This window comes from Vanellus vanellus (assembly GCF_965231255.1).
Source record: "Vanellus vanellus genome assembly, chromosome: 6".
NCBI classification, from domain to species: Eukaryota; Metazoa; Chordata; class Aves; order Charadriiformes; family Charadriidae; genus Vanellus; species Vanellus vanellus.
This window is the reverse complement of record NC_138911.1, coordinates 14,022,837-14,050,225: the sequence shown is the minus strand read 5'-3', so window position 1 is coordinate 14,050,225 and position 27,389 is coordinate 14,022,837. Positions and strand designations below refer to the sequence as shown.

Sequence of the window (27,389 nt, the reverse complement as noted above, 5' to 3'; positions counted from 1 at the left end):
TTACTTTGTCTCAGAACTAAACTTAGTATTTTATCTCTTCCAATAATATCAACAGAAATGTTGGTGGTCAAACAGTTATAAGAGGTGCAATTGGCGCAGCCTCATAACTTTTATTAACCCTGATTCTACTGAAACAAATCCTCAATTCTGTCAAAAAAGTAATTAGTTTTTATTTGGCATAATTATCTGAACAGGAACAGCAATAGCTGATTAGATGCCACCGCTGATACAAGAGACAGGGGAAGAAACAAGCAATCAAGAAAAAAGGTGAGAACCTGGTACACCTGAGTTTGGTGATATTGCTGGGGAATCACTTCCTAACCTTATGCTAATGGCTATTTCAAAAAACCCACTCCCATCTTAGGTATGAGACTGTTCTCATACGCACCACAGAAAGTAGCTCCCTGTCAACTTTGTCAGAACTGCTAAATATCAAGTCTCTGCTATATAGAGCTAGAATGTACTAGGACAACTTAGGTAAATAAAACATCAAGAGAAAAATTTAAATCTGACAGATTACAGTGAGCTCTGTACTCAATCACATTTCACAAAAGAACAATTAGATACACTGACCTGATAATAGGGCTTGTACCATTGCTTCAAATCCCAATCCCAAAGTATCATCTGTAAAGAAAAAAAAATAAAAAGAAAAAAAAGAAGATAAATAGGTGATATGTGAATGGTGAAAAACAACAATGGAATAAATCTTGATTGTGATGTAACATAAAATGCTTCTTCCTTCACGTATATGTAACTTAGGCCATTTTCTCAGTTAACACTACCCCAGTAAAAGTCCTAAGGAAGAGTCTGAAGAAGTTGCGTGCAACACAGATATCTTGATGACAGAATAATTATATGGCCTTATTTCAGTATTTCTGGATTGTTTATAAATCATTTAACATGTACACTAAATTAGGTGGCGAAAGTGCTTTCCTGCTTCTATTCACCTCAAACTATAAAAGCAGATCTAGCCTGAAATTTCCAATATATTTTATAATTTTTTTCTTTCCAGGACCATTCAAACAGTAGCGATTTTGTAAATAAAGTGCAGAAAGCACCACATTAACATAATCTATTTTTTAAAAAGGCTAAAAGCTCCCCAGTATCTCAGGTTAAAAAACTGGTAATATTAAAAGCATTTTCTTGCAGGAGGTTTTGTTAGGTTTTCCTTGAATATGGTTACAAATCTACATGTTCTGAATAACTTCACAAAACCCACCAAACCCACAAAAGAACGTCAGCAACACAATCTGAAGATACTATCAGCTTCAAGTGCGTCAACAGCACTCACTTAATTTTTCTTCTATACTGACATAAAATAAAAACAACATACAAGAAATGAAATTCAGACGTCTGTTTTGTTTCAAAAGTGTTCAGTCATGGCTTCTTGACAGGTTCTAATTTTTCTCTGATAAATGAATTCATTTGCACAATATACATTCACAAATTAAACAAATATAAAGAAACCCCCTTTTTTTTTTTCCTCTTTTCTGCAGCTATAAAGCACAAATAAAGTGCCAATATCCCCCTTGGTAGTTCATATTCTGCAGTCCTGTAAATTTTTCTGCTTATTTTTATAGGTGAGAACTATGTTTGGTTTTGCTCCTCTAGGACTAACAGCTCTTTCATGGAGAAAACACTGTGTTCCAGGCTGGCACTTGTCCAGCAGAAGGTGCAGAAAACGTCAATAAAGGAACACAGGCTGACATGTCAGCACTACCCAGGCAAGGGCACCACTTAAAGGCTCTTTTTCTCTTCTGTTATCTTCATAGAGATACCTTTAAACCATGTTTAAAGTTAATAGTTATGACATCCACTTGCTATGAAAAGTGAAGAGGTCTATCATTAAGCATGTGCTTAAACTGCAAGCAAGTTATGCTCTATCAGAAAGTCCTATTGTGTAGAGCAAGCTGATCTAAAACAAGAATTAAGAATTTGGGAATTTGAGGTTTTTTTGTTTCTTTAAGTGATTAATCTAGCTACCATCTCCTCATTCTTTAAAAACAAAACAAAACAAAATGAAAACAAAACCAAAAACCCCCTCCAAACAAACAAACAAAAAACCCCCAAAACCCTAAGCATAGATGACGACTCTTAGCCTGTCAGTGACAAGCACTAAGATAATGACGAACATTATCTGGCCATATGCATTTTGCACGATACATTTGGGTTTAGCATGATCACTGCCAAGATGAAGGGGGTTTTCTTCCATAACAAACTAGAATGAGTTGTCTACCTGGGCTGCTTGTTTTGGTTTTTTTTGTTTGTTTGTTTTTCTTCATTCTCAAGTTTCTCTTTCCAGATTGACATTTATTTACTGTATCAAACACAGGTAAATCTTCTGATTTCATTCTGTCCTCCTAAGCTCAGACACAGAGACTGCATTAATCTGCTTTGTTGACTTTTGACTCAACCAGCAACAAAGATCAGATGTCCACATGAGCTTAGTTAGTTGTATTAGCAACCTTTGATACTAATGGTCCACGAAATTGCGTCAGTTTGCTTGCAATCTTGCAACTTCCATTAGCGGACACAAAAGAGGTTTCCCTTCCCCCAGGCTCTTCTAATATTTTATTTTTCTTTTAAATATGTGGTATGTTAGCTGATTTTATTTATTTGTCATAAATGACATCTTAATAAAATACCTCTGCTCTTGCTAACTCCAGCATATTGCTGTACCAAACCTTTAGCTGCAACTACATTTACTGATACAACCTCCTTTATTCATCCTTTAAACCATTGGGAGCTTTTGTGTACATGTATGTACACACATGCAAGCTCACATAAGCTATACTGTTATAATTGTGGGGGGTAATCTATATGACTAAAAATGTTCAAAACCTTCCTTTTGGCTTTAACACTCCTACAGTAAAGAAATAGGCTCAAAGTTGCAGAGACAGAAAACATTCAACGGAAACTGTTACTGCTATATCTTGTGTCACCCAGTATACACAAGGTAAAATAATGTACGCAGCTCATGCAAAATCTACTTCCAATGCAAATAATGGTTTGATATTTTAAATGGCAGGGCATCATTTTATACACAATTTTATTTAAATGAAAAATTTCACAGCTTGGATTCACGACAGAAAACTTTCTGCTTTCATTTAAACCAGAAGATTTAAGCTTCTCCACTGACACCGATTTTACAGCAAAGAAACTAAAACAGTTTTGAAATAACAGAACCTAAGGTTACCTCTATGTTGCCAAAAGATTATTTTTTTTTTTAATTCACTATACATGACCATTAATTAGAAGACATACCTTCTGAGAGAAAACAGGTGTAGTATATTACCACAGCTAGCAGGATACCACAGTCTATGTTAGCTGTAATAGATAATCAGGGCTCGTTCCGTGTGCCACACATTGAAGTAAATAAAATGAAAATTTTAGGCACAAAGTAGCAATCTCTTCTACTAAGCACAATGGAAAAAATGCAGATCACTATACAATGAATGTTTTTCCATGGTAAATACAACTTGGTACATCTCTATACTAATCAAATCCTCACTGGTTAGTAATGAAAGGGGGGGGTTATTACCTTTTCTTAGATGCTTACAACACACCACAAGATGGCACTCAAATCCAGAAAGCTTCCCCCACAAAAACAATTTCGGGAGAAAGGAACAAAAACGAGCAGCATACTTACTCCTTAACAGAACTTCTGCAGAATTGAAATGGTTTGAGGGACAAGGGGGGGGGGTGACACTTTCAAAGGTTAACAGCTGACAAATTCTGCTTCTTGACAAAAACTTCTCTGTTCAAAGAATTTACTTCTTACCATTCCATTCAGAAACTAACTGTAAGGAAACTCTACTTTGTTTCTCACTGCCTACCAGACTTAGTTTAATTAGCCTAACTCCATGCCTTGGGAGTTAAATCTGGAATACTAAAAAAGCAGCATTTTTGGCATTATTTTTGTTGAGAGTCTAGCAGTCAAAGCTTTAATTAATTACTGTGGATCATCAACAGAAGTTAGAAAGTATTCCCAGAGTTGCATTAATCTTATATCAGGAGTAAAAATGATAGAGTTTATTTCGACTTAATGTGAACAGACAAACAGACCTTAAAATAGGTCTTAGGCAGAGCAATTTTTGATTTTGCAACCATAAGACTTGTTGCAGAAAGATCTGTACTCTGTAATACTAAGATTTTGTAATCCATTGCACATAATGTTCTTCCTCACCTCCTCCAACAAGAAACACCTGACCTAGGAGGGACTCAAGTCATAGAAGTTCCAAGCTACAACTTAAACCTCTGTGGTAGCAAGTCACATGCTTTGGCTTTTGAGCATCCATTGTCAGTGCCAACATCACCACAATCACACACCTGGGAGGTCCTCTGAAAATAAAACTGCAGAAGGCTCTGATATTGTAGATGAATTTCTGAGAGATAAGAAATGTATAGCTCTCCCCCATTAAACACGTATACGAAACTACCAGTCAGCTTGGAGGAGAAGTTCTCGTAACAGCCTGACTCCAACCCCAGAGTCTACCAGGCCCATCCAAAGAGCAATAATCACACTTTCCTGGTTTTATATAATTGCCCGTCAAGTTGATCGGGGTTTTGAAGGACAGTCAATAAAAAACAAAACAAAAACCCACACATAACCCAGTACTATGCCTTGTTCTTTAACAGTCAGGGACCGTATTCTGTTTAACTATAATAATTGAATCTATTTAGCATATGGAATAAATTTCAACACAGTTAAAAGAAGACAAGACAGCTTACAAAAACCCTTTAAGTACAAGTGACCTTTTCTGATTTGGTCACCATCAGCCAGTGATGGGTTTAGTTCAGACTGAAACATGCCACTCAAAACAGGCTAAGAATATCAACAGAAAGAATTAACATCACTGGAAATATATTTTTTTAAGGCTAAAAAAGTTGTTAAATCTCAACAAATTCTCCACAGTGTAGCTATTCTGAAGAAAAAATATATATATATTCAGTTATATGGCTGTCTCATCAAATCTAAGGAGATTTTAAATACATATCACTGGAAATACACAGGAAAATTGACAGTAGGCATTAGCTATTACCCTTTGTTTATATTTTCTCAAACAATGAAAACAATATTTCCATATACTCCAGAGGAATTACCATGCAACTTGAACACATGAATTTCAGAATCAACTTATCTGACACTGTTTCTAATCCATCTATTCACGGGGGGAGGGGGGGGGGGAGAAGAGGCGAAGGCCCTGATTGTTCTGATTGTTGAATATCAACCCAAGAATTACCAAAACTTAAGCATGGCACTTTTGCAAAGCACATGTTGTTAGCAACATCAGAAACATTTGTTAAAAAAAGTACACAAGGTAATAGGAAAAAAAGGCCTTCCCTAATACAGCTTATAGTTCAAACAGCAACAGGAACAAGTAATATTAATTTCTAAAAAGAAAAAGGAAAAAAGCACTCCTCTGAGAAGCTTATAGTCTAAATAAACTAGAACCAGTGAGAAATGGCAGAAGACAGTCAACAAAAACCGACAGAGCTTCAGGGTTTTTTGGTTTGTTTTTAATGATTTGTCTATATAAAAAGTTATCTTTCCTAGCATGGGGCAGCCAGTGTTTCCAGGGCCTGTAACAGATATGTCTTTCAGAAGCGAGTTGATGCTGAGGAGGGTGGAGCTCTTTTGGATCTTCTTTGCATGAGTGCCACAGCTCCATTTGGCTCAAGTCATGTTTGAGGAGTATTTTCAACTTCTAAAGGTTTAAGTGCTCATGGGATTTACTTCTCTGAGGTTATGAACCACTAAAATTACTATAAAAGTACACTAAGTGTTTTTAAACACTTTTTTTAAAAAAAAGCTTTAATGCTTAACTCAAACTCTATTTGGCTAGGTAACTTCATAATGATATTTGCAGAATAATTTAACTTATAAAATACAAAATCATATCATCCCAGCTACTCAAGAATTACTTGTGTTTGTGTAAACTTATACTCATATTCATATTTATGCTGAGATTTAAAATACATGGCTATAAAAAAAAATGTTTCAGAGCTTAGAAATCTAAAAGTCAATTTTAAAACTAGAATATAAATACTACATACACTCCATAGCCTAAGCTGAAATGTGCACACCATCTAAGGCCTTACACAATGTTAAGATTTGTAATATTGCTGTCTGATTTCCTAAACTAGGTAAGTGGGAAGTTTTAGTTTCAGTGACGATACTATTCAGGAGATTCAGCATGTGCTTTAATGCTTGTTCAGAAACTATTTGTCCTATTTGACAACACCCATTCACATTACATGTTCCAAAATTTTAATGGAGAAAAAATGAGTACAAAAATTAGTTTCTACTTCTGACCAAGTCTTTCATTGATCAAATATAAAAGATTCCTAGTTGCTAGTAGCATCTGTTTGACACCATTAGGCATTAGCTCCGTAAATACGTATTTCCATAGCAACCAAGCATAGAATTAACCAAACAATGAAACCAACACCATAGCAACTTGATTCAGAAATCAACTCTGTAAAAAATCACCTCATTCAAAAGCAAAATTCTACAACCAGATGAGAAACTAATTTATGGTAAAATATGAAAAAGCTTACATTACATATCCATTCCTTTTCATGACTGCTTTTCAAACAAGACTGATACTAGATTCATTGCTTTTATTTCTAAATTAGTCTTTTGTAACAGCTTACAATCAATTATCTTTTTAAACCCACGTAATTTAATGATACATAAACAAACACAGTAGTATACAAGCTAGAAGTCTTGTTTTGTTTATTTATTATGATTTTTCCCCTCCCTGTGCAGAAAAGGTAGATTTTGAAAAAACATATGTTATTAAGTGGTTAAATTGTATTCAGTATGAAACTAAAGGTGATACAACCAAAGAATGAGTCTGTCAAAGTAGAGGTAGCAATATTTAGTTAACACAGACAATGTTCTGTTGTGAAATCTTGCAGTCCAAAACAACAGCCACTTGAGTAGATTATTGTAATCAAGACAAAATACAGCACTTGGAAAAGCATTCAATATGATACTTAAGGCATTTAGAATCATGATGATGTTTCTCTACCCCCTAAACCTTCCCATGAAAATAAATGGGACAGGAAAAAACTAGGATATTTTTTGATTCCCAATACTTATCACTTCCTGACTCCATACAATTTATTTATCCAAGGTTGTAAAATGGCTAATAGGCTGTGAAGTCAGCAGATAGCCACAATCTTTAAACAGAAACTGAGTGTGCTTTCATGGTTCTGAGGTTTGGATACATGTACTGAAGGAAACAGTCATATTCCCTATCCTAGACTCTGTCATTGACTCTACTGAACTCTCTCATAAAAGGCGTTATCTTCATTTTTTTCAGAAATCTAAAATCTTCCCTCAATTGAAAGATACTTGCTTCTAGTTAATTGCTTTAGTAAATACTATTCTATACATTGAATAGTACCTGCGTCTTACTTGGCTGGGCACATAAGAACAACACTAGAACATACAGGTGTTTGGCCACTGTAACATCTTCACCAGACTCCACAGTATTCTGATCTCCCCTGCAAATACAAGAGCTGCACCTAAGTAAACTTTAACAAGTCACTTTAGAGTCTTCACATGTCTAGTTACTGTTTTCAGTAACTTTGTCCTCAGCACAGATACAAAAACAGAGCAAAAATGCTCCACTGTTTCAAATAAACCTTCAGCAGGTTCTTAAAGTTAACATTACCCCCCCCGCAAGCGGAAAAATATTTTTTGTTTGGTTGGGGTTTTGTTTCTTTTTTATGTGTTTGTTTCATTTGTTTGTTTTTAAAAACACATGCCACTTCTGCTTTGTAACCAGGAGTATCAGCAGGTCAGCTTCTACTTTGTCTACTGTAGAAAGTTTTTAGTTTTCTTATTGCTTGTTATGTTTGCTCCAATCTTCCTTTTAATATTTTTTACGATCTTCAAATGTTTCAAAAAGGTTCTAAAAGGTGTTTTGTCTATCAAGGGAAAGTAGGGTTTTTTTCTTATGTAGGTAATGAAAAAAACTGGCTAAAACCACACTTAGGTCATTTCCTGTTCCTTCTAGGTTTTGTCAGACTTGCACATCAGAGTAAAGGCCAACCAGTAATTTATGGCAACTGGGGGAGGGAGGGCAGAGGGAAAAAGCCTGCTATGTGCAGATCCTTTAATTGCCCATTATAAGCATTTTCCTTTCGAGCATGTGGTTCTAATCACCATCAAAGAAAAGAAATAGTGCTAGGTGGATTATTGCTCTGATCTGGTACAGTTGCTTTGGTGTTCTGGCATTCTGTACTTCTTTTACTGTCATCCAAAGCCTAAAACCATTTTTTAAAATTGTGTTTATTTTACAAAAAGCAAAATCTAGAAATTGCGCCCAAAACATCCTTTTCACATTTACCTATTGGCATTATTTTACAATTACACATAGTAAAAGCCTTCACTGCCGTGTTGATACACTGTTAATGTATCATACTGGAACAGAGACTTAAATTTTATCTTTCTGCAGTAGAAGGATGTGCACAAATCTTACACTGGAGCATTTTACTGTATGCTGATATATTCTTAATGCAGTAACTAAAAACACCAGAGAACCTATTTTCCCCTCTATTGACTTAAATTTTTCAATGAAGTGTTTTTTTTCCACCTGTTACACTAGAGATATAAAAATGAAACTCAGATCTTTTTCTTTTCAGCAAACAAAGAGAAACTATTTCACATGATAAGCGTTTGGGTTTTTTATCAGCACTGAGCTAAGGAAAAGGAGATACCGAATTTTTCACAAAGATTTTTATCACTACTCTCTCTTTAAAATCTCATAAAAACACATTTACCCTCTCTCCCCAAATCCCTCTCTAAAATAAGCAGCATAAAATTAAGCTCTCTCAGCCAAAAATTAACATGAATGTGAGAACGGCTCCCATCAAATGAATTAGACCAAATGATCATCTAGTCCAGTATCTTGACACTGACAACAGCAGCCACCTCAAAATAAGAATATTCTGAAGTAAGCAGTACTAATTCTCAGAATGCTCTTTCAGCCTCAGCAACACAGCTCAAGGAGCCTTATGTTGTATGCCTTTGTATATTGCAAAGGTCAATAGTTTTCACCTTTGCATTTCTCTGATCATCTTTTCAGAATCCACGTAAACTTCTGACAGATCCAATATCATATATGTAGGCATTTCACAAGTTAAATACAGATTATGCAAAGTTCCCTTTCATTCTGAATCTGTCAACGCCAAATTTGTACAGTGAGGAAGCAAACAATCAGCAACACATTCATGCAGTCTACCCACTGAACAATTTGGTTTTGCAAAAGCCAAAAAAAGGTTTTTCTCCAGCTAACTGCAGGCACAAGACAATTTTCTTCAGACTATGAAGCTGTATTTTCAAACCCCTCAGGCTAGTTCATTCAGAGGCACTGCACCTTCAGAGTAGCAAAACCTCTAATTCTCTAAACACCACCACTTTTTTCTTTGATTGTATTAATTACTGTCTTAAGGATTTTCATTTTAAAAATTGCCACAAGGTTCAAGCTTTACACAAATCAGTGTTTTTTTCTTTCAACAACTTGATGATGACGAAAAAGAAACATTACAGGGACTGAAGTTAGGAAAGTAAGCTGAAAGAAAATAGTCAAGAAGCCAAAGAAGATATTATGTCATAAAGGAAAGTAAATATTGCTGCAGTGCTGTGGTTGGAAGTTACACCCGGGGACTGAACTAACTAAATTCTCAGTTGCTCAAGCTAAAGAATTAAAAGCAATAATTTAAAAACAGATAGGAAAGTACAATTATGAATCTGATTACAAGAGCAATTGTTAGCAAAAGTTAAATCAGTACTAAAAAAGAAATCTCTTAATGGACAAGTTTCTGGTTGAAGTGCCAGGAAACACGAGATGAGATCTCTTGGTGGAAAAAATACTGAAACTCTGAAGAACGTAATACAGATTGCTGTCAGAAACAGAGAAGAACAAGGGAATGCAAATTGCTGCATTCTACAGAAAGTGCCAATTTACTTTTCTCTAATGTATTCATGTTAAGTAGTACTTTAGTTGGCAGCTTTGTAAGCAGCTGAGAGAAATCTCAAACAGCAGCAGATTTGAAAAATCGTAGAAATTTTTTTTTCTATGTAGTAATGTTGTGATGCTGTTGTAAATGACAAAAAAAAAGAACAATGATGACTTCCCACTTGTTGTAACATTAGATGATGCCTAGATTAAATAAAACTACTTGGGGAGATCCACTTTGTCCCCCAAACAGCAAGTCCTGCATAGATAGCTGTTTATGACAGGCTTATCTTGCATGTGCAACATGAACAAAGGAATCACCACTAGCAGTACGGGGAGGGCCACATACACTGTTCCACCTTGACTCATGATAAACTCATCCGTCTAGCAAGAGAGCAAGCAGTCAGACACCTCTAGTAGTTGTTACCAGTTACTAATCTTGTGAAAAAGTTCTCAACGAAAAGATTGAGGGATGAACAAGCTCAGATTTCAGTTAAGAGGGAAAAAGAATCCCCAACACCCTAAAATTCCAGAAGTCATTGTAAAATGCTATGTTTTTCACAACATTTAACAGCACATCCTCCTGAAATTGATTAACTTTATGTAGACATAAGCCATATTTCACACTCTGCTAAGATGGTAACTAAAGGTACACTTCCAGGGAAGAAAAATCATCTTTGTCCCACAATCAACATCTCCAAAACTACAGGTTCTTTTCTTCATTGGCCTTTTAATAAATTATGTTCCATTCTGCTGTTCAAACTATCACGGGACTCTGCCATACTTGAAGACATAACTGTATAACCTATACTATATGCAAAGGTAATGGAAAATCATATCCAAAAGCCTGTTTTCACTCCAGTGTTTTGACTTACTCTCTAAGTCACCTCGCTATCCTGTTCATAGAGCACAAGTTACAGTTATGTACGGCATTCTTATTGCAAAGGCTTCTGAATACAGACATATGAAATTCTGGCACAAAAAGAGAATAATGAAAAATAGTGAAGTTGATTCATTCCTTATGCTAAGTAACCTACTGACTTTTGTTTGTATAATAGGTTTTCCTATCATTTTGATGAGTGAAATTGAAATGCCCCCCCCTACCCCCAAATAATCAAACCCGATGATATATCAGGTTGCGTTGATCTTAACACAATTATTTTTTTCTTTCATTTTGGCAGCATGACTAAAATGGAGAAAGTAATATGAAAGAAAGAGGTCAAGATGGGTCAAGTGTCTTCCACTGAATGTCAGATAATAAGAATAGCTTGCCAGCCTTTCCTATACAAGCAGAAAAGTATCGGGATGTTCTTTTAAACTGCAAGAAATTTGTAGCAAAATCATCACAATAGTGAAAGTTACACCAACGCCTACAGAGAAAAACATTGGCAGTGAGAATATTGTTGGCAATTTGGGACAAGTATTATTTACAATAAAGATGCAGTGTAGCATGCCCAATCAATCCATCAAATATTATAAATACATGCAAAGTAACTTTTCCTTTGGGAACACCACTATTTTTTAATTTCTCAGCCTTTTTCTAATAGCCTTTAATGTCTTTGCGATCAAGTCTCTTTCAGACTATGTTTTCAAAATAGCTATTAATGAGACAAACCCAACAAAACCAAGTCTACACTCATCTTCGACTAATTCTATGTTCTTAAATTCAACTCTTAACTAGCATCTCCTAGAACTTGCATATCTTTTTTTTTTCAAGCAGAAAGGGGGAAAATATCTAGAATTTAAAACTAACACTAACCATAGAAAAATGATGGGATGCCAAGATGCTCACCAATATCTGCATAGAAAAATACTGCCCCAATAAGGCAAGCAGAAAAGCTTTTACAACACCCATCAGACCTTTGTAATTGGCTATTCCATTTAAAAAAAAAAAAAACAACCTCATAATCTTTATGAAAAAGGCAAATAGTTGTATAGTTTTGCGTGGTGTTTTTGTTATTTTTTTTTTTTTTAAACTGAAAGCTATACACTTTATGCTTTAAAAACAAAGCGGTTTTCCATTACAGGAAGTATAGATTTTGTTCTAAAGTTAATACACACAAGAAATATATTCTACAGCATTTAATTACTATCTTTACACTGAAATGTAGCAATTGGAATTTTTTTCTCTATTTGAGTATTTTTAATGTATCAGTTAACTTACAACATTCAAAATGTATATATTAGTCAAATACCCTCGTAAAGCACATACAAACTAAACTAGGAGATAGGAGATAGACTGGCCAAAAAAAATAATCAAATATTTAATCATGCCTGATCCAACACATGAAAGATAAGATTTTATTATAGTAACCTTCAAAGGAGTAAAATCTGTACAGTGTGGTATAACCAATCACAAGTTGTGTCTTGTACAACAGAACTAGAAACTAGCACCTATAACATCAGCTTTTAAAGGGATACAGAAGAATGTGGGGAAACTGTCAGAGGAAATCGACAAAAACTGGGGAGGGGGGGCAGAAACCCCACAAAATGAATTTATAGATGCACCATTTAAATGAAACATTGAAAAAAATAAGTAGGGTTTTCATACATGGATACCATGCCCAACAAAACTCCTGGACTCCTTTGAAACAGACTACACATACCAATAGAAGTGAACAAGTGTACTTTGATTCAAGACAAAATAAAGCAAACAAATAATAATAATAATAATAAAAAAAAAATTGGCAGTCTCCCCTTAATGGTCCTGAAGAAATCACATTTACATGGGAATGTAGGGGTGGCTCTCCTCTAGATTAGCAATTTTTTAAAACGTAGAAAGTAAAGAATAAGAGTAGAAAGTTCACAAAAAGAAAAAAAATTGCCAATACAGACTGCCTCAAAGATTCAAGCTGGGATCTATCTTAATCAACCCACTCAAAATGAATTGAAAAGGCAATAGAAGTCTGAAGTGTCAACATGCATTGACAACACAAAATTCCTGAGGATAGTCAGAAATAGAGCTGATTGTTCAAAAGCATCAAAAGATCTGAATATAGAAAGTAAATAGGGAATAAGATATTGCTGAAATTCAGTACTACTGAGTAAATACTCAGAAAAAAAAAAGAAATTAAACTATATAGAAAGCTGGGCTCATATTACGTCAATAGTAACCAGGAAAGAGATCCTGAAGTCATTTGCATCAGCCCAATTCTCAAAGTTGTTAAATGAAAGAGTTAGAAAAGGAAGAACAAACAATACAGAAAAAACAGTTTCACTGCATAAATCCATACTACACCCACAGTCTGAGTGCTGCATGTAGATATAGAAGTATAGAAGAAATAAAAAAGGACAGGATAGTAAGAGAAATCAAAGATACGGAGCAGCTTCTACTGTCAGGAGCTACATAGACTGGGATCCCTCAAGTGCAAGGAAAACAGAGGGTTATAACAATGCTCTATAGTTACGAAAGTTATGAAGAAGGTAAATACAGAATGGTTAGTCAGTATTGTTCACAAGCACATGAATGAGGGCCATGTAATTATATCATCTGGCAGCAGGCTTAAAGCAACTCAAAGTAGGTATTTCTCACACACTACATAATTAAATTACTGCAGTCATTGCTGCAGGTTTTTACAGAAACTAAATGTAACCAAAGATGCTAAAAAAAAGTTCAGAGACTGATCAATCCATGGCTACTCACCACAGCTCAGACATATCCTCTAGCTAAGGATGGCCCAAACTGTAAGATGACAAAACATGGCAAAGAACCCCAGAGGGGAAAAAAATCCACTTCTGAAATAAACGCTACTACTGACTGTTGTTAAAGATAAAAAGCCTGGTCTGGGTGGACCAGTTTGAGATCATCTCCAATTAACATAAAATGAGTAATTATAAAAATGGACCCATCTTAGCAATTTTCCTAGTTGCAGGAAATTGTACTATCCTTTTGTATCCTTGGAAAGTTTCGTCTGAGGCCTGGTTATGGAGTTGCTTCTCTCATCCACCTGTCTTTGAACTACAGGTCTCCAGCACCTTTCTGTAAATCTCATTCTTCCTCCACTCTTGTATCTGGAAGCTTCTCCTCTTCCCCCCACCCAATATGCTCCCAAGAGCAGCAGCAATCTCCCACTCCCTCTAGAGAGCTCCACATGACACAGTCATTCCCTTTAAAAGAAATATAGTTAAAAAGAAATACACTATCAACCAGATTTGTTTATATTACAGCAAATATGACAATCCATTTGTTCCATTTGGTGAATAACAGACACTAATGAGCTAGCCCTCCTCCACTAATAACTATGTACCTTCTTCAAAACTTAAGACAGATCAAAGAGCTTGGAAAACCTTTATTACATTTCCTTTCCAGACTTTTTATATACATATATATGTATATACATGTTTGTACAAACATATACATACATGTATACACACAAACTCTACAGAAATGGGTATATAACATATCTAATCACATTACGAAAGTTTCTTAAAACATATAATTGCACTAACAGTATTATCACCTCTGTCATACTAGAGCATCAGCAAACTCAGTAACACAACAAAATGAATGAAGAAACACTAAAATATCATCTTGCATAATGCCCAGAAAATCCATTGAAAAAGTAAGCTACAGAACTTTTGCTTTTTCGTTTCAAGCATCTCAACTTTATTTCTCTTTACTTTTTCAAAATGTGAATATCAAGCTGGTAACTAAAAATAATCAGGAAGGTTCAATAGTGACAAATAAGGAGAAGAGCAGCACTTCCAGCAGCACAGTTCTCCAAGCAATAGAATGCAACGTAAAATATTAAAATAAACACAAAACTGAACCAAGCTGCAGACAGCAAGCCAATAAAGCTGAGAACTTGCTTACAATTATACTAAACTAAATGAACACACTGATGAATCTATTATCAGCACATCCAATTAGAACCTACTTTTTGAAGATCAGAGTGAATTGCAAGTCTAACTGAAGATGACAGGCCCTGTCACAACTGTAACTATACTTGCTTTAAAAGGCAAAAGGTATACGCCTCGAAACTGAACACTGTATCACCAAATACCTTAAGAGAACCCAAATTCAGAAAATATGTGTAAGAATTCTTGAGATTAGCACTTTCCTTAAAACGAGCTAGTGACCTTCAGAAGCTGTATTTGAAATTTTAAATTAAAAGGTGTTTATTACTAATTACAGTCCTAAATAAAATAAAGTTCAGTTCTTTCCCTCTTCTTCACCCTCCAATAATTTTACTATTACTGCTTGGAGAAAAAGCAGATGAGCAGCAGCTTGAGGGAGAGGAGAAGAGAAATAAGGAAGAACTAATATTCTGTGAGAGTCTAAATTACCATTACTTAACTTGCTTTTTTCTTTCAAAAGGATTATTTCATATTTTAAATGCATTTTACAGACTGCTCAGATTGTCATACAAAGGTCCATGATCTGCTCTACCTACATAATTGCTTATTTTTTAATTTGATGGTGATGGCTGATGATCTTATGAGCACATTCCACTGTACTGGATCAAATAACCTGAAAGAACAGTTTATAAATGTAAGTTTACATGTCCTCTTAAATAAAGATGGTCATATGATATGGAAAGCGGAGAACAGCAAATCTTCAAGTGAAGATTTTTTTCTTTTCAACCATGCTAGATTTCTTCATGCCTATCACTATAGCATTTTCTTTGCCCAACTGCAAATAGCATATGTAAGGTTAAACTACTTTTATTCTCATATTCAAGCCGTAATGTTTTGAAGTTAGGATAATCAAAATAACCAACATCTTAATCCCCTGAAAAATAGTGGTAAATTGATACAGAATGTTTGTTTCTTCACTGCAACTATATTACAGCAAATAATCTGTACTTAAGACAGAAATAAACAGAATTTATATAAAAAAAGCTCTATTTATGCTAGTGAAACTGGAAAGAAAATCACTGACATGTAAATTTATATGTCATGGATGCTTTTGAAAATAAAGATGCTTTACAGATCAAATGTTTGAAACAAAAGATTAAAGTCAGGGAGCCATAAATTCAGAAACGCAAAAACAGATTGACAGAACGTTGTCTGAAATATATGGAAAGAAGGAATTGCTTCTATGTTACCTTTCCTTTTTTTTTTAACCCCTCATTTCAATCTGTCTGTTCATACTATCCAACTTTTTTGCATTTGTTTCTGTCAGGGACAGGCAGCTGGCCTCTAAGGGCAACTAGATCAGCAAGACACAGGGTAATTGCCATACATATTTCCAGGGTTTCTGACCCAGAGATCAGTCAGTAGGAAGCAGATGGCAGGAAAAACAAACCAACCAACCAACCAAAAAACTCTCCCAAATTTTGAGGAAGGTAGACTTTAAAAAAAAAAAAAAAAAAAACAACCAAAAACCAAACGCAACTCACCTGAAAATTGCCATCAGCCTTTGTTGATTTTTTTCCGGCTTTCACATTTTTACAAGAAAAAAAACCAAAACCACACAACGGTTTGCCTTTAATTCAACCCCCTCTCTCCTTCAGAGCATTATGATCTGAACCCTTCCAGGTCTACCTATGCAGTGGTGCTTTCTTGGTCAGTGCAGATGGTTAGGTGGGCATCAGTCAGAAATGGTAATGCTCATTAAAGACCTATTACTAACTCCAGGTTAATACAAACAGGCAGCATATACTTCTTTGGAGCTCTGTGATGGCAGTTGCCTGTGTTTCCTGTGCTTCAATTATGCTACCAATTGCTGAAAGTATCTTCTAACACTGAAGAAGTAAGTGCAGCCAGGATAAGTTTTAACAGCACAAGATAAAACAGGATACACACAAAGTTATGAAATATTAGGCCCAAAGGGATTAATTTCATTCTTTACTTGAATAGGACAGAACAGATTGTAGTAATTTCTGCACCCATCCCATAATTACCAAGTGGTTTACTATAAAGCCTATTTTTTATGATAATGTCTGGGTCTTTTCAAAGAAGCTAATTTTAGTTGAAAGAGAGTACATGTGAATGAATGTTTTAAATATTTCCTCTAGATTATTTCATGTACAGCCTAAGTAGGAGTGCTCTAAATCACCTCATCTCTATGGACTACACAGGAGCACAGAAACCCCATCCTCCTCAAATTAATGTTATTATAAAAAATAATTCTGAACACTTACAGCAAGAGATAATTTATATCTGTCTTCAGGTTCCAACTTCCTTCTCTCCTTTAAAAGAATATGCACATACCTACAGTATAAAGAGGGATGGAATCCACCTGTCTAGAAGATGCAAGGGAATCTTTGGCAGCAGGCTGGCCTACTTGGTGAGGTGGGCTTTAAACTGAAGCACTTGGGGGATGGGGTCCAAGGTGGCAATGCTCACCCCAACTTACCCAACTGGGGAATAAGCCAGGCCAACCAGAGCAGGGACAAATATTCCTTAGCTGACTCCCAAGATGAGATCCAGAAGGCCAACCACCTCAAGGGTGTGTATGGCTGTGGTGGGTCCTCTTGCTCCCCTCCAGGGAAACCTGCATGCTTGATTACCTCTCTGAAATGCCTGTACACTCTCTGAAATGCCTGTACACCCTCTGAAATGCCTGTACACCAATGCATGCAGCATCGGGAAGAAACAGGAAGAACCACAGATCTGTGCATGGTCGCAGGGCCATGATCTCATTGCAACTATACAGACACGGTGAGATAGCTCGCATGACTGGAATGATGTCATGGATGGCTATGTACCTTTTAGGAAAGACAGACCAGCGGAGCGAGGTGGTGAAGTTGCTCTCTATGTGAGAGAGCAGCTGGAATGTATCAAGCTCTGCCTAGGAGTGGGTGAAGAACTCATCGACAGCTTATGGGTAAGAATTAAGGGGCAGGCTAATATGGGAGACACTGTTGTAGGAACTTACTTCAGACCACCGGATCAGGAAGAGGAAGTCAATGAGGCCTTCTACAGACAGCTGGAAATAGCCTCACCGTCACAGGCCCTGGTTCTCATGGGGGACTTCAACCACCCTGACATTTGCTGGAAAGGTAACACAGCCAGGCACACACAGTCCAGGAGATTTCTGCAGAGCATTCATGATAACTTTTTGACACAGGTGGTGGAGGAACCAATGAGGAGAGGTGTGCCACTGGACCTTATGCTGACAAACAAGGAAGAACTAGTTGGGGATGTGAAGGTTGGGGTAGCCTTGAGTGCAGTGACCATGAGATGGTGGAGTGGAAGAAGCATGGAAGAAGCAGGGCAAAAAGTAGAATTACAACCCTGGAGTTTGGGAGAGCTAACTTTGGCCTCTTCAAAGACCTACTTGGAGGCATCCCATGGGCTAAGGCTCTAGAAGGAGGCATGATGCAAGAGAGCTGATTAATATTAAAGCACCACTTCCTCCAAGCTCAAGATAGGTGCATCCCTAGGAGCAAGAAATTAGGCAAGTGTCCAGAGGATGGGGCCAGACTCTTTGCAGTGGTGCCCAGAGACAGGACAAGGGGCAATCGGCACAAACTGGAACACAGGAAATTCCATCTCAACATGAGGAAAAACGTCTTTACTTTGAGGGTGACAGAGCACTGGAACAGGCTGCCCAGAGAGGTTGTGGAGTCTCCTTCTCTGGAGATATTAAAAACCTGCCTGGAAGCATTCCTGTCCAACCTGCTCTAGGTGAACCTGCTTTGGCGGGGGCTTGGACTAGATGATCTCCAAAGGTCCTTTCCAACCCCTACTATTCTGTGATTCTGTGATCTTTTGCATGTACAAAGAGGAATTATATAACAAGTTTAGCAAAGCAGGAAGATCACCATTACATTTCAGCATTTCCTGTCAGTAGTAAAATGAACAAATCTTGCATTTCAAGAAAATTAAAAATATTCAGGGTGGGGAGAATCAACAGACGCTTGTCATAAACGAAAAAAGCTAAACAGGACGAGGGGTAATGGGCACAAGTTAGAACACAGGAAGTTCCGTTCAAACACACGGAAAAACTTCTTTACAGTGAGGGTGACAGAGCACTGGCACAGGCTGCCCAGGGAGGTTGTGGAGTCCCCTTCTCTGGAGATTTTCAAGACCCGCCTGGATGCAGTCCTGAGTAATGTGCTCTGGGCAATCCTGCTTTAGCAGGGGAGTTGGACTAGATGATCTCTAGAGGTCCCTTCCAACTTTGAAAACTCCATGATTCCGTGAAATGTTCTAACAAATTAAAGGCAATTTATAAATAACAGCATGATAAAGTTAGATAGACTTTGATTCTGTGGCCAGTTTGTAAGCAGAGCTGTTCCGAAGTACTTCTTCACAGTAAGGCAAAAAGTCAGCGAAACACAGATTTAACAGTAGTCCATGTACGAAGGCAGCTTGCACCAATATTGTAGATCAAAAGCTCTGACACAGTTCAACTGAAGCGGATTGTTTCCCCAGGGAAGAAGGAAAAACTATTTTCTCCAAGCTAAATTTGGTTAGAGACCAATTCTTTTTCAGAACCTATTATTCCATCCTTTATAGCGTGTCCTAACTGGGCCTAAGTTACATTTAGAAACCTTCTCAACTTGCCACTGTAGCATGAAAGCTTAGAACTTCACTGGAGGAGATTATTGATGATTCCTCTAATAAACTTTTATTTCCTGGAGTATGAGTCCAAATCAAATATCACATTCCTCAAATGCACGCTTTATTGCAAAGATGTACACAGAGACATGAATTTCAGAAGAAGTCTCTATAAAGGTGGTCCTTAAAAACCACTGGAAGATCGCAGGCATGGTCAACAGTAAAGAAGAATCTTTGAGGCACAAAATAGAGAAAACCAAAAGTAATTTGCTTTAACAAAATAGAGCAGTACAGGAACAAAAGCATAAACAGACAGCAAAAGTAGTAAACTGTTCTGGCTTAAAATTGGTGTGTAGTTTTAAGAAAGGATGATTCTAGGATGAGATTTTTTTGGTTTATGCTGATGTGGAGACACATAGAAAGGCAAGGTTTATGTGTGTATGTGTATGTGTCCATGGATCCTGCTCATGCAAGAAATTTTCCAGTCTCCAAAGTAGTAATATGTGTACACCTACAGAATGGATGAAGAAGCACAATAATAGGATTCCTAACTACAAGGAAATTGCACAAGTCTCACACTACTCCTTAGAAGTAGTTTTCTTCTATATGGGAACTGTGAGCATGAAGTCCAGAAGAAAAATGTTACACACAAATACGCCTAAAACACTTGAGTAGACCATTGAAGTTTTCCTACCGTATACTATTCCATTTCCTCTCTAGCTACTGCCCTTAAAAATGCTCTTACTCTCATTATATAAAGGGTATTAAGGCTCTTTCCTCTTTCTGATATGAATTCTTTTTTCAGAACCTTCTTTCATATAGAAAACATCACCAATGGTTCTTAATAGAATTTAACATTTTCATGCTGACTACATTGTAGGTGTCTGTACTGCCCTAAAAAATCTTTTAAAAAAAGAGAACACTGTAAAACATGCTATTTAGACACTTACAAAGAAGTTTAGCAGGGGGTACAAAAAACACTTTGAAACATCATCTTATCAGGTTCTCTCTCACAGAATGCTTTGAAAAAAGTAGCAATACCCTAATTTATGGGTGCTTCTCTTACAAGCCATCTGCCCCAAGCAAAACAGCTGCCAGTGATGCAAGCTGGGAAAGTAGCCAATCTGGCTCACATGCAACTATATACCCAAGAGAGCAATTAATAAGTCACAAAACAGTACCCAATTATGCAAGCATTTTTGAGTCTTGGGGCTCAGAACAGGGCTGAGAGAGTATGAGACAGCCTGAAGGAACTCTCAGCATTCAGCTACAGTGTACAGATGCTGTAACACCACCTGATCTTTCCTTCTTATTGTCTTGTACACAAGATAAAATGGGAAATTAAATTTCACCTTGAAGCCAGCAAGCTTTGTTAAAAACATGAAACCAAATGACAATATTTAAATTGCAGGAAGATACCTTAAATAATTGCTTAAATCCCAAAACTCATGCAATGCTACCTTTCATTCAAAAAGCGAAGGGTACTTATTCAAGAAGAGAGAGTCAATAATTATTTACACAAGTGACATTATTTTACCCTACCTATGTTAGGGAATTAAAGCAAAGATTATTTCTATGATCTTCTTTCAAATATCACCATCTGAGTTTCATTTTTTTTTCTTTAAAAAAATTAATAGTTTAAGAATGTAATAAAGAAATCCTCTCCAGTCATGAACTGAAAAGCAGCCAGGGTTATTTTTTTGGCAGACAGCAAGCAAGATTCAAGCTGAGCACATCTGAGTAAATTTTGACAGTTGTATCATATCAAATTATTTTTTTCAATGCTCTTTTGTTCACAGCAAGTTTTCACTAATTGTCAAAATATATGAAAATTAAGGTCTGTATGTTTCAGTCTCTGGGGAGCCTTCTCTTCACCAGGAAAAAGTCAGACTATGTTAGCAATAAAAACATGAGTCCACGCTTTGTATTTTGACAGATTAACTGGAAGAACTGTGTGTTAGGAGACTATCTCTATAAGGGAACACACACTAATCCACATGCATAATAGAAAAATCAAACCAGAAGCATTATTAAGCATGTAAATATGCCTTATTTCGTGGTGGTTTTCTGTTTTGTTTCCTAACATACCAGGAATAGTTGTTTGCCAAAATATTATTACAGTATCACTGCTTGGCAACCATCACTACAGAAGAAGATACTCTAAAATGAATACAACTATACCTCTGTTACAAGCCTTATCCCAACATTACTTACCCAAATAAGTGTATAAAAGTTACATTTTGGTTTCAAAACTAGAAAAACTGAGGAGTCACCTAAATCAGTAATCTCTCTACCTTCTTACCGTTTCCCCCCCCAAATAGATAAAATTATCCATAAAGCCTAGTAATTTGTTTGCACTTGTAGCAAAAATAAAAAAAAATCATTATAACTACATTTAATGAAGTAGTATATCAGAAATCATAAGAACAAAATTGGTTTAGTAAACCTTAATTCCAACAATACGAACAACTTCAAAGAGGTACGTAAGAGTCATACACCTACTCAAACAAGCTACTTGGTTCTACAAGTAGCAAGCAAATATTTAGAATAGAAAAGGAGTAGCTGGGGTAAAACAGAACCATAAAGAACTCTACAACTTTATAAACCTCAGGATAACAAGGCAGAAGGGAAACTCCTGCTTGACTACCTGGTACCTGCAATGTAGTTAAAGATTTAAAGAAAGGAATTCTGCTTCTCATAATTTTAGCAAATCTTTCAGAAATGGCACACTATTAAAGTGAGAAAGTTAAAAAACAAATCTCAGTATGAATGTTCCAAAGTTCATTCAATGAAATATCGGATGGTAAAAAAGCAAAAATTAACAGCCAAAAAAATACACTAAAAAATTAAGTTGAAATTGAAATTGCCATGCACTTAAAATGCTTGTGAGGTCTCTCTCCAGGTAACCTCTATCAAGTAATAGAGCCCATACAGAAGCTTACAACAAAATCCTTAATACCTACAATCCTAAAACTTAGAGGAACTGGATCATCAGTAAAATAACTACTCCTCTATCAATCTTTTTTTGAAATGATGCAATAGATTCAAAAGCTAGCAGGCAAGAGGGGACAGAGGTACAGGCAAATATAGACAGCACAAACATTCTCCTGCACCTTTCTGCCTGCAAGACAGAATCATATAAGCTTCAATTCTGTTGGAAACTGAGCTAAAATATGTATTATACCTCCAATACTATTTACTGAATAAACATACTTTCTCTACAGGAATTGTTCTTTCTGCACTACTAATTTTTTAAAAATGAAAGATAACAGTTTAAATCTATCTTTTGCATGAAACTAGAATGTCAAAACTGTGAATGACATGGTAGCATCAGGTAACCTCCCCAGGAACATTTAAGGGATGTAAAGGAGCTGCAGTTTCTCCCCTGCCACTGTTCCATCTTTCTATTCCCGTATCACACAGAAGTGCTGAGGCCGCACAGTTACCCCTCAGATTCAGATAAGGACAATAGCTATCTCTGACCTCAGCCATAGTACAGTTTTGTTACTTGTACCATCCTAAATTTAGCTTTGTAAGCCTTAATAATTTTTGATATAAGGTGCACTGTCAATACTTACAAATGCATTTGCCACCTTTAAGTAATGAAACAAACCAAAAAAAACCTTTAAAAAATATTTAGATAGATAACTCTCCAAACTTTTATGACACAAGATTTACCCAACTAATAACTGAGTTTAGAAAAACCTCCTGTAAGCATGGTATTACTTCATTATTTATGCATATAGTATAAACACTTGCCAGGAATAGCAAATGAACCTGACAGCACAGAAATGCATATATTGAGGCCTGCCATTTACTTAACAATGTAATGGCAGTAATAGAATCATGAAGTATAAGCTGAGGAGTGACCATTTTAGACAAACAAGAAGTCATTTGTCAGCCACTAACATAATACAAGTGTTTGAAGGGCCATATGAACACATTTAATCAGCCATATCAGGGCACAGCTATGAAACTTTCCATTCCACTTCACAGTACTTCTGATTTTATGGGCAGTTTAAACCCATAAATAATCATTTTGTATAATAAACAAAGAAAAGAAAATGCATTTTTATGCAATATAAATGTGGTTTGTATAATCTATAAAAAGAGTAAGATATCCGTTTTCGTAATGAAGTCCATTTGAGCAAGGATCAAGTTTAACTAGAAAAGTGAAAAGCAAGTTACATGATTCACATGTAGCAATACAACTTAAGTGTATAAAATGACTAAAGAATTATTTTTTTATTTTTTTTATCTGTAATAATGCCAAGCTCCTTTTTTATTTTTTAACACCCCCCTGATGAGTACTTGTGCGTTTAAAGAAGTTAAAACAATGACAAAGATATTTGCAGGAAAATCAAAGTGCTAGAAACAGAGGAAGGTCAAAAATATTACATTAGAAATTAACTTTATTCTACAATGACACTTTTTAAGCCTTGCTATCACATTTCAATGCAAACCAGTTGAATAAGTTTTATCAGTTAGTTTTTCAATGTAGGAGCCAATATATTTTTTAAAAATCTACAAGTTTAGCTCTATCTTTTGTACGTTTTGAGTTGCACAATATTCCTAAAATAGAGTAACAACAACAAAAAGGTATTAATTCTTAAAATAAAGATTGAAAATATTTAGCTAGTTTTTCTAGCTATGTTATGTTTGATCTTCATAAGAAATAATGAACAGAAGAAAATCTTTAGTCTATTTTACAAAAATCCACAACAGAAATAGCTTTCCTATTATTATTTTTCCCAGACAAAAAGCCACATTCAGTTCAGCTGTCATTTTCTACCTGGGCAACTGGCTTTAGGTGGGTCCGCCTGAGCAAGGGAGTCGACGCAGGTGACCTCCAGAGGTCCCGTCCATCCTCAACCATGGTGTGGTCCTATGAACTGCACAGTTAAGATTGGTGCACAAGTCTGTAGTCCCAGATGAGATCAAACAGATTTTTAAACTTTAGAGCAAGTTCCAATATTTTTTTGCTTCATCATATCATTTTGCAGAAAAGTTATAATAGTTTGCTTGCATGTCCATACCTGAACATGTTGAAAAACTTTAGAATTAGGATAGAAATTGATTTCTTAGTTATGATCTTTTGAAGGGATAGGGACACACCATGTAAGAGGTCACACCGCTGATATATATATACACACACACACATTGCTTGAATAGGAGCTTTTTGCCTTGTTTGCTTTTCTATACCAGGCATTACAATTTGAAATAAAAAAAGAGAGTATATAAATACTCGCTATTAAAACCCCAAACAAATGCAACCAATAGATACTTCCAGTGGTATGAAAATATACACAAAAAGCCTACAGGCTGATTTCTCCATCATCAATTTCTTAATTTTAATAAAAAATTTCAATACCTCCTTCCACCATTCCCCTTCCACTATTTGTTGCATTGATCCAAAATAGCTTAAAAAAAAAATAAATTACTCGATGGCTTACAGTTATTAGATCCACACGGTTCACACTATGGCTTTCTCATCATTGAATGAGCCTTTTTGGAAGCAGGTTAATAATGCCTTTCCCAAAGAAGTTCCTGAAAAGCTTTCCTACTTCAAAATGGTCAGAGCTTCTGATATTACTGAGGCTAGCGCCATAGTGTAGTATCTGTGCTGGTCACAACCTTATACGCAATTACTGAACACTAACTTCAAACAGCGTTATCATTTGAAACTTCTAAAGGTCCAAGGATGTATCCTATTTTCAAGCTACCATTCTGATAAAATATCGGAGATACCAGAAATGAAATATCTCAAGTAGCTTAATGATCTCTCTGGACTCATCAGTAACGTGCTAAGGCTACTGCACTGGGCAGATGATGCCCACAGGAAGCTAAAGTTGCTCCCGCCTTTACTCCAGCTCAGATAATAGCAGATTATGAACCATTCCTCATCTGCTGCAGCAGAAAAAACTAAATACATTTAAAACCTTTTACCACAACTCTCATTTCAGACATCTATCAACATGGCCATTAGGTAATTTAAAAGTACCTCAAGTTTCCCAAAACTATACAGCACCACAGTTTTACACTGAACTGTAATGTGAAAGGCCTTGAATTTGGAAAGTGGTAAGTCCCATATCTAAACAGTACTTCAAACCTGTGGGGATGTTTCAGGGAGCATGAGGACACAATGCTTGGTTTATTCATCAGTGGAAAGCTAAGGGCCAATGACCTTACTCCTCAAGCATATGTTCAGTGATTCCTCTTTATGGCATTATTCTAGACTGATTATGTATAATGACTGTCAAACATAAAATATTTGTTCAGTGAAACTACAAGATTGGTCAGGAATTACAGAAAAATTTTACGTACTCCATCAGTTGGACATCTTGGATATGGAAGAAAAATAACTGCTGTACACATTACAAAAAGGAGACTACTTTGGCTGGAAAAAACTTTTTAGAAAACGCCCACCACCGTGTCCCTTGGTTGTGGTGTTCTTTGTGGCAGTAATATAAACTTTTTGTCCTCTTGAGTTTCTAATTTTTTTTAAGGCAACTTGTGCCCTCTTTTCCTGAAGAGCTTACATTCCCACCAAAGTTTCCTTAAAATCCAGTATTAAACTGAGAAACTGCAAAAAAGAATCACATAACCACCACAATTTTTGGAACTTGCAGACACGTTTGGGGATTTTTTTCCACTCAGAGGCAATTTGTGAGTCGCATTTTATAATATTACAATAACAGGGACTACTTAAATGGACAGATTGACAGATAAGAGAAAACAAAAATATTTTTTCTTTGAGAAGAAACCAGTCTGCATTTGGACAATACTGAAAGTCACTGCCAAGCAGAACCAAGTTTAGAATTCAAAACCAAGTACCAGTAGTGATATCTTGAACAATAATCACTATATCCAAAGAATGCTTCTGCTGATGCATTAATATTTTTTCTGTGATGAGGGAAAAATGCAGACTGAACCTCATAGGATTGCCAGATGTCCTGTATAATGAAGATGTTATGTTTTAGTGGTCAAACCTGATGCCTCTTGAACAGTATATAGGATATAGCTTTTCCTGTATCTCTGTGGTAAAAGTTGTTTTTTCAAACATGCTGAAATCGAGGCTATGGGGCATCCAGAAAAAGTTATTATTATGCAGATAAATTGTACTTTCCATGCACAGTTAATCTATGTATGCACAGTTTAGTTCTCTGACATTGTCCCACATTTTAGCATCTAAACTCTGGCAACCCTAAAACACTGCCAAATTTCTACAGACAAAGGAAGAGTTTGTTTCAGCTCCAGATGTGATTGTGACTAAGGAGCTACTTCTGACCTCCCTCTTCTCTCCCACTGACCTTGGCAAAATACTTGTAAAATGGGACTATTTATATTAATGAGTTGCCCTCTCATAACTGGTTCATTACTGCATCATAAGTCTGATTAGAAAATGATTACTGGTGGTAAAAGATGCAAATTTGACTTTTTTTATACTATTAACATGCAAATGCTTGAACCAAATTGCTACAGGCTGGTGGGAAAGGAAAATAAGTTAAACTGCTGAGAAATCAGCATACTACATTGTGAGCAGATAAAATGTGCCAATCTTAACAATAAGTTTACACCAATATAGGCAGTGAAAGGCTGGGAGACTGGTTTTTCACTCACAATTTATAAAAATTTGGATGCCACTGGAGCAAATGACAGAAATTGCCTGCCACAGCAGTGGAGACAGCTCTCCAACTAAGGATTTGTTGGACTTCAGCAATTTTAACCTAAATCCTCAGAATATATGCAAAATGGTGAAATATTCTGAAGAAACAGCTCAAGAGACTTTTATCACCAGTTTAAAACTGTCAGTCAGCACGTGAAACTATTGGGTCAAGTCAAGGGGACAGAAATTATGTTAGCTGAACCTGTACTCAAACCAAAGATAAATGCTGAGATTCCTAATATTAAATGTTGTAATAAAATAAATCAACCCATTTAACATTCTCATATGTGTGTGCAAGT

The 27,389-nt window shown here is 36.1% G+C and overlaps 1 protein-coding gene across 1 annotated transcript in view; it reads right to left on the bottom strand.

Moving 5' to 3' along the window:
• PDE3B (phosphodiesterase 3B) overlaps nucleotides 1-27,389 on the bottom strand; it is a 96,085-nt gene that overhangs the window by 26,349 nt on the left and 42,347 nt on the right. The window contains exon 2 of the mRNA XM_082485938.1: nucleotides 574-624. Coding sequence (XP_082342064.1) covers nucleotides 574-624 — 51 coding nt within the window. The remainder of the gene's footprint in view (nucleotides 1-573; nucleotides 625-27,389) is intronic.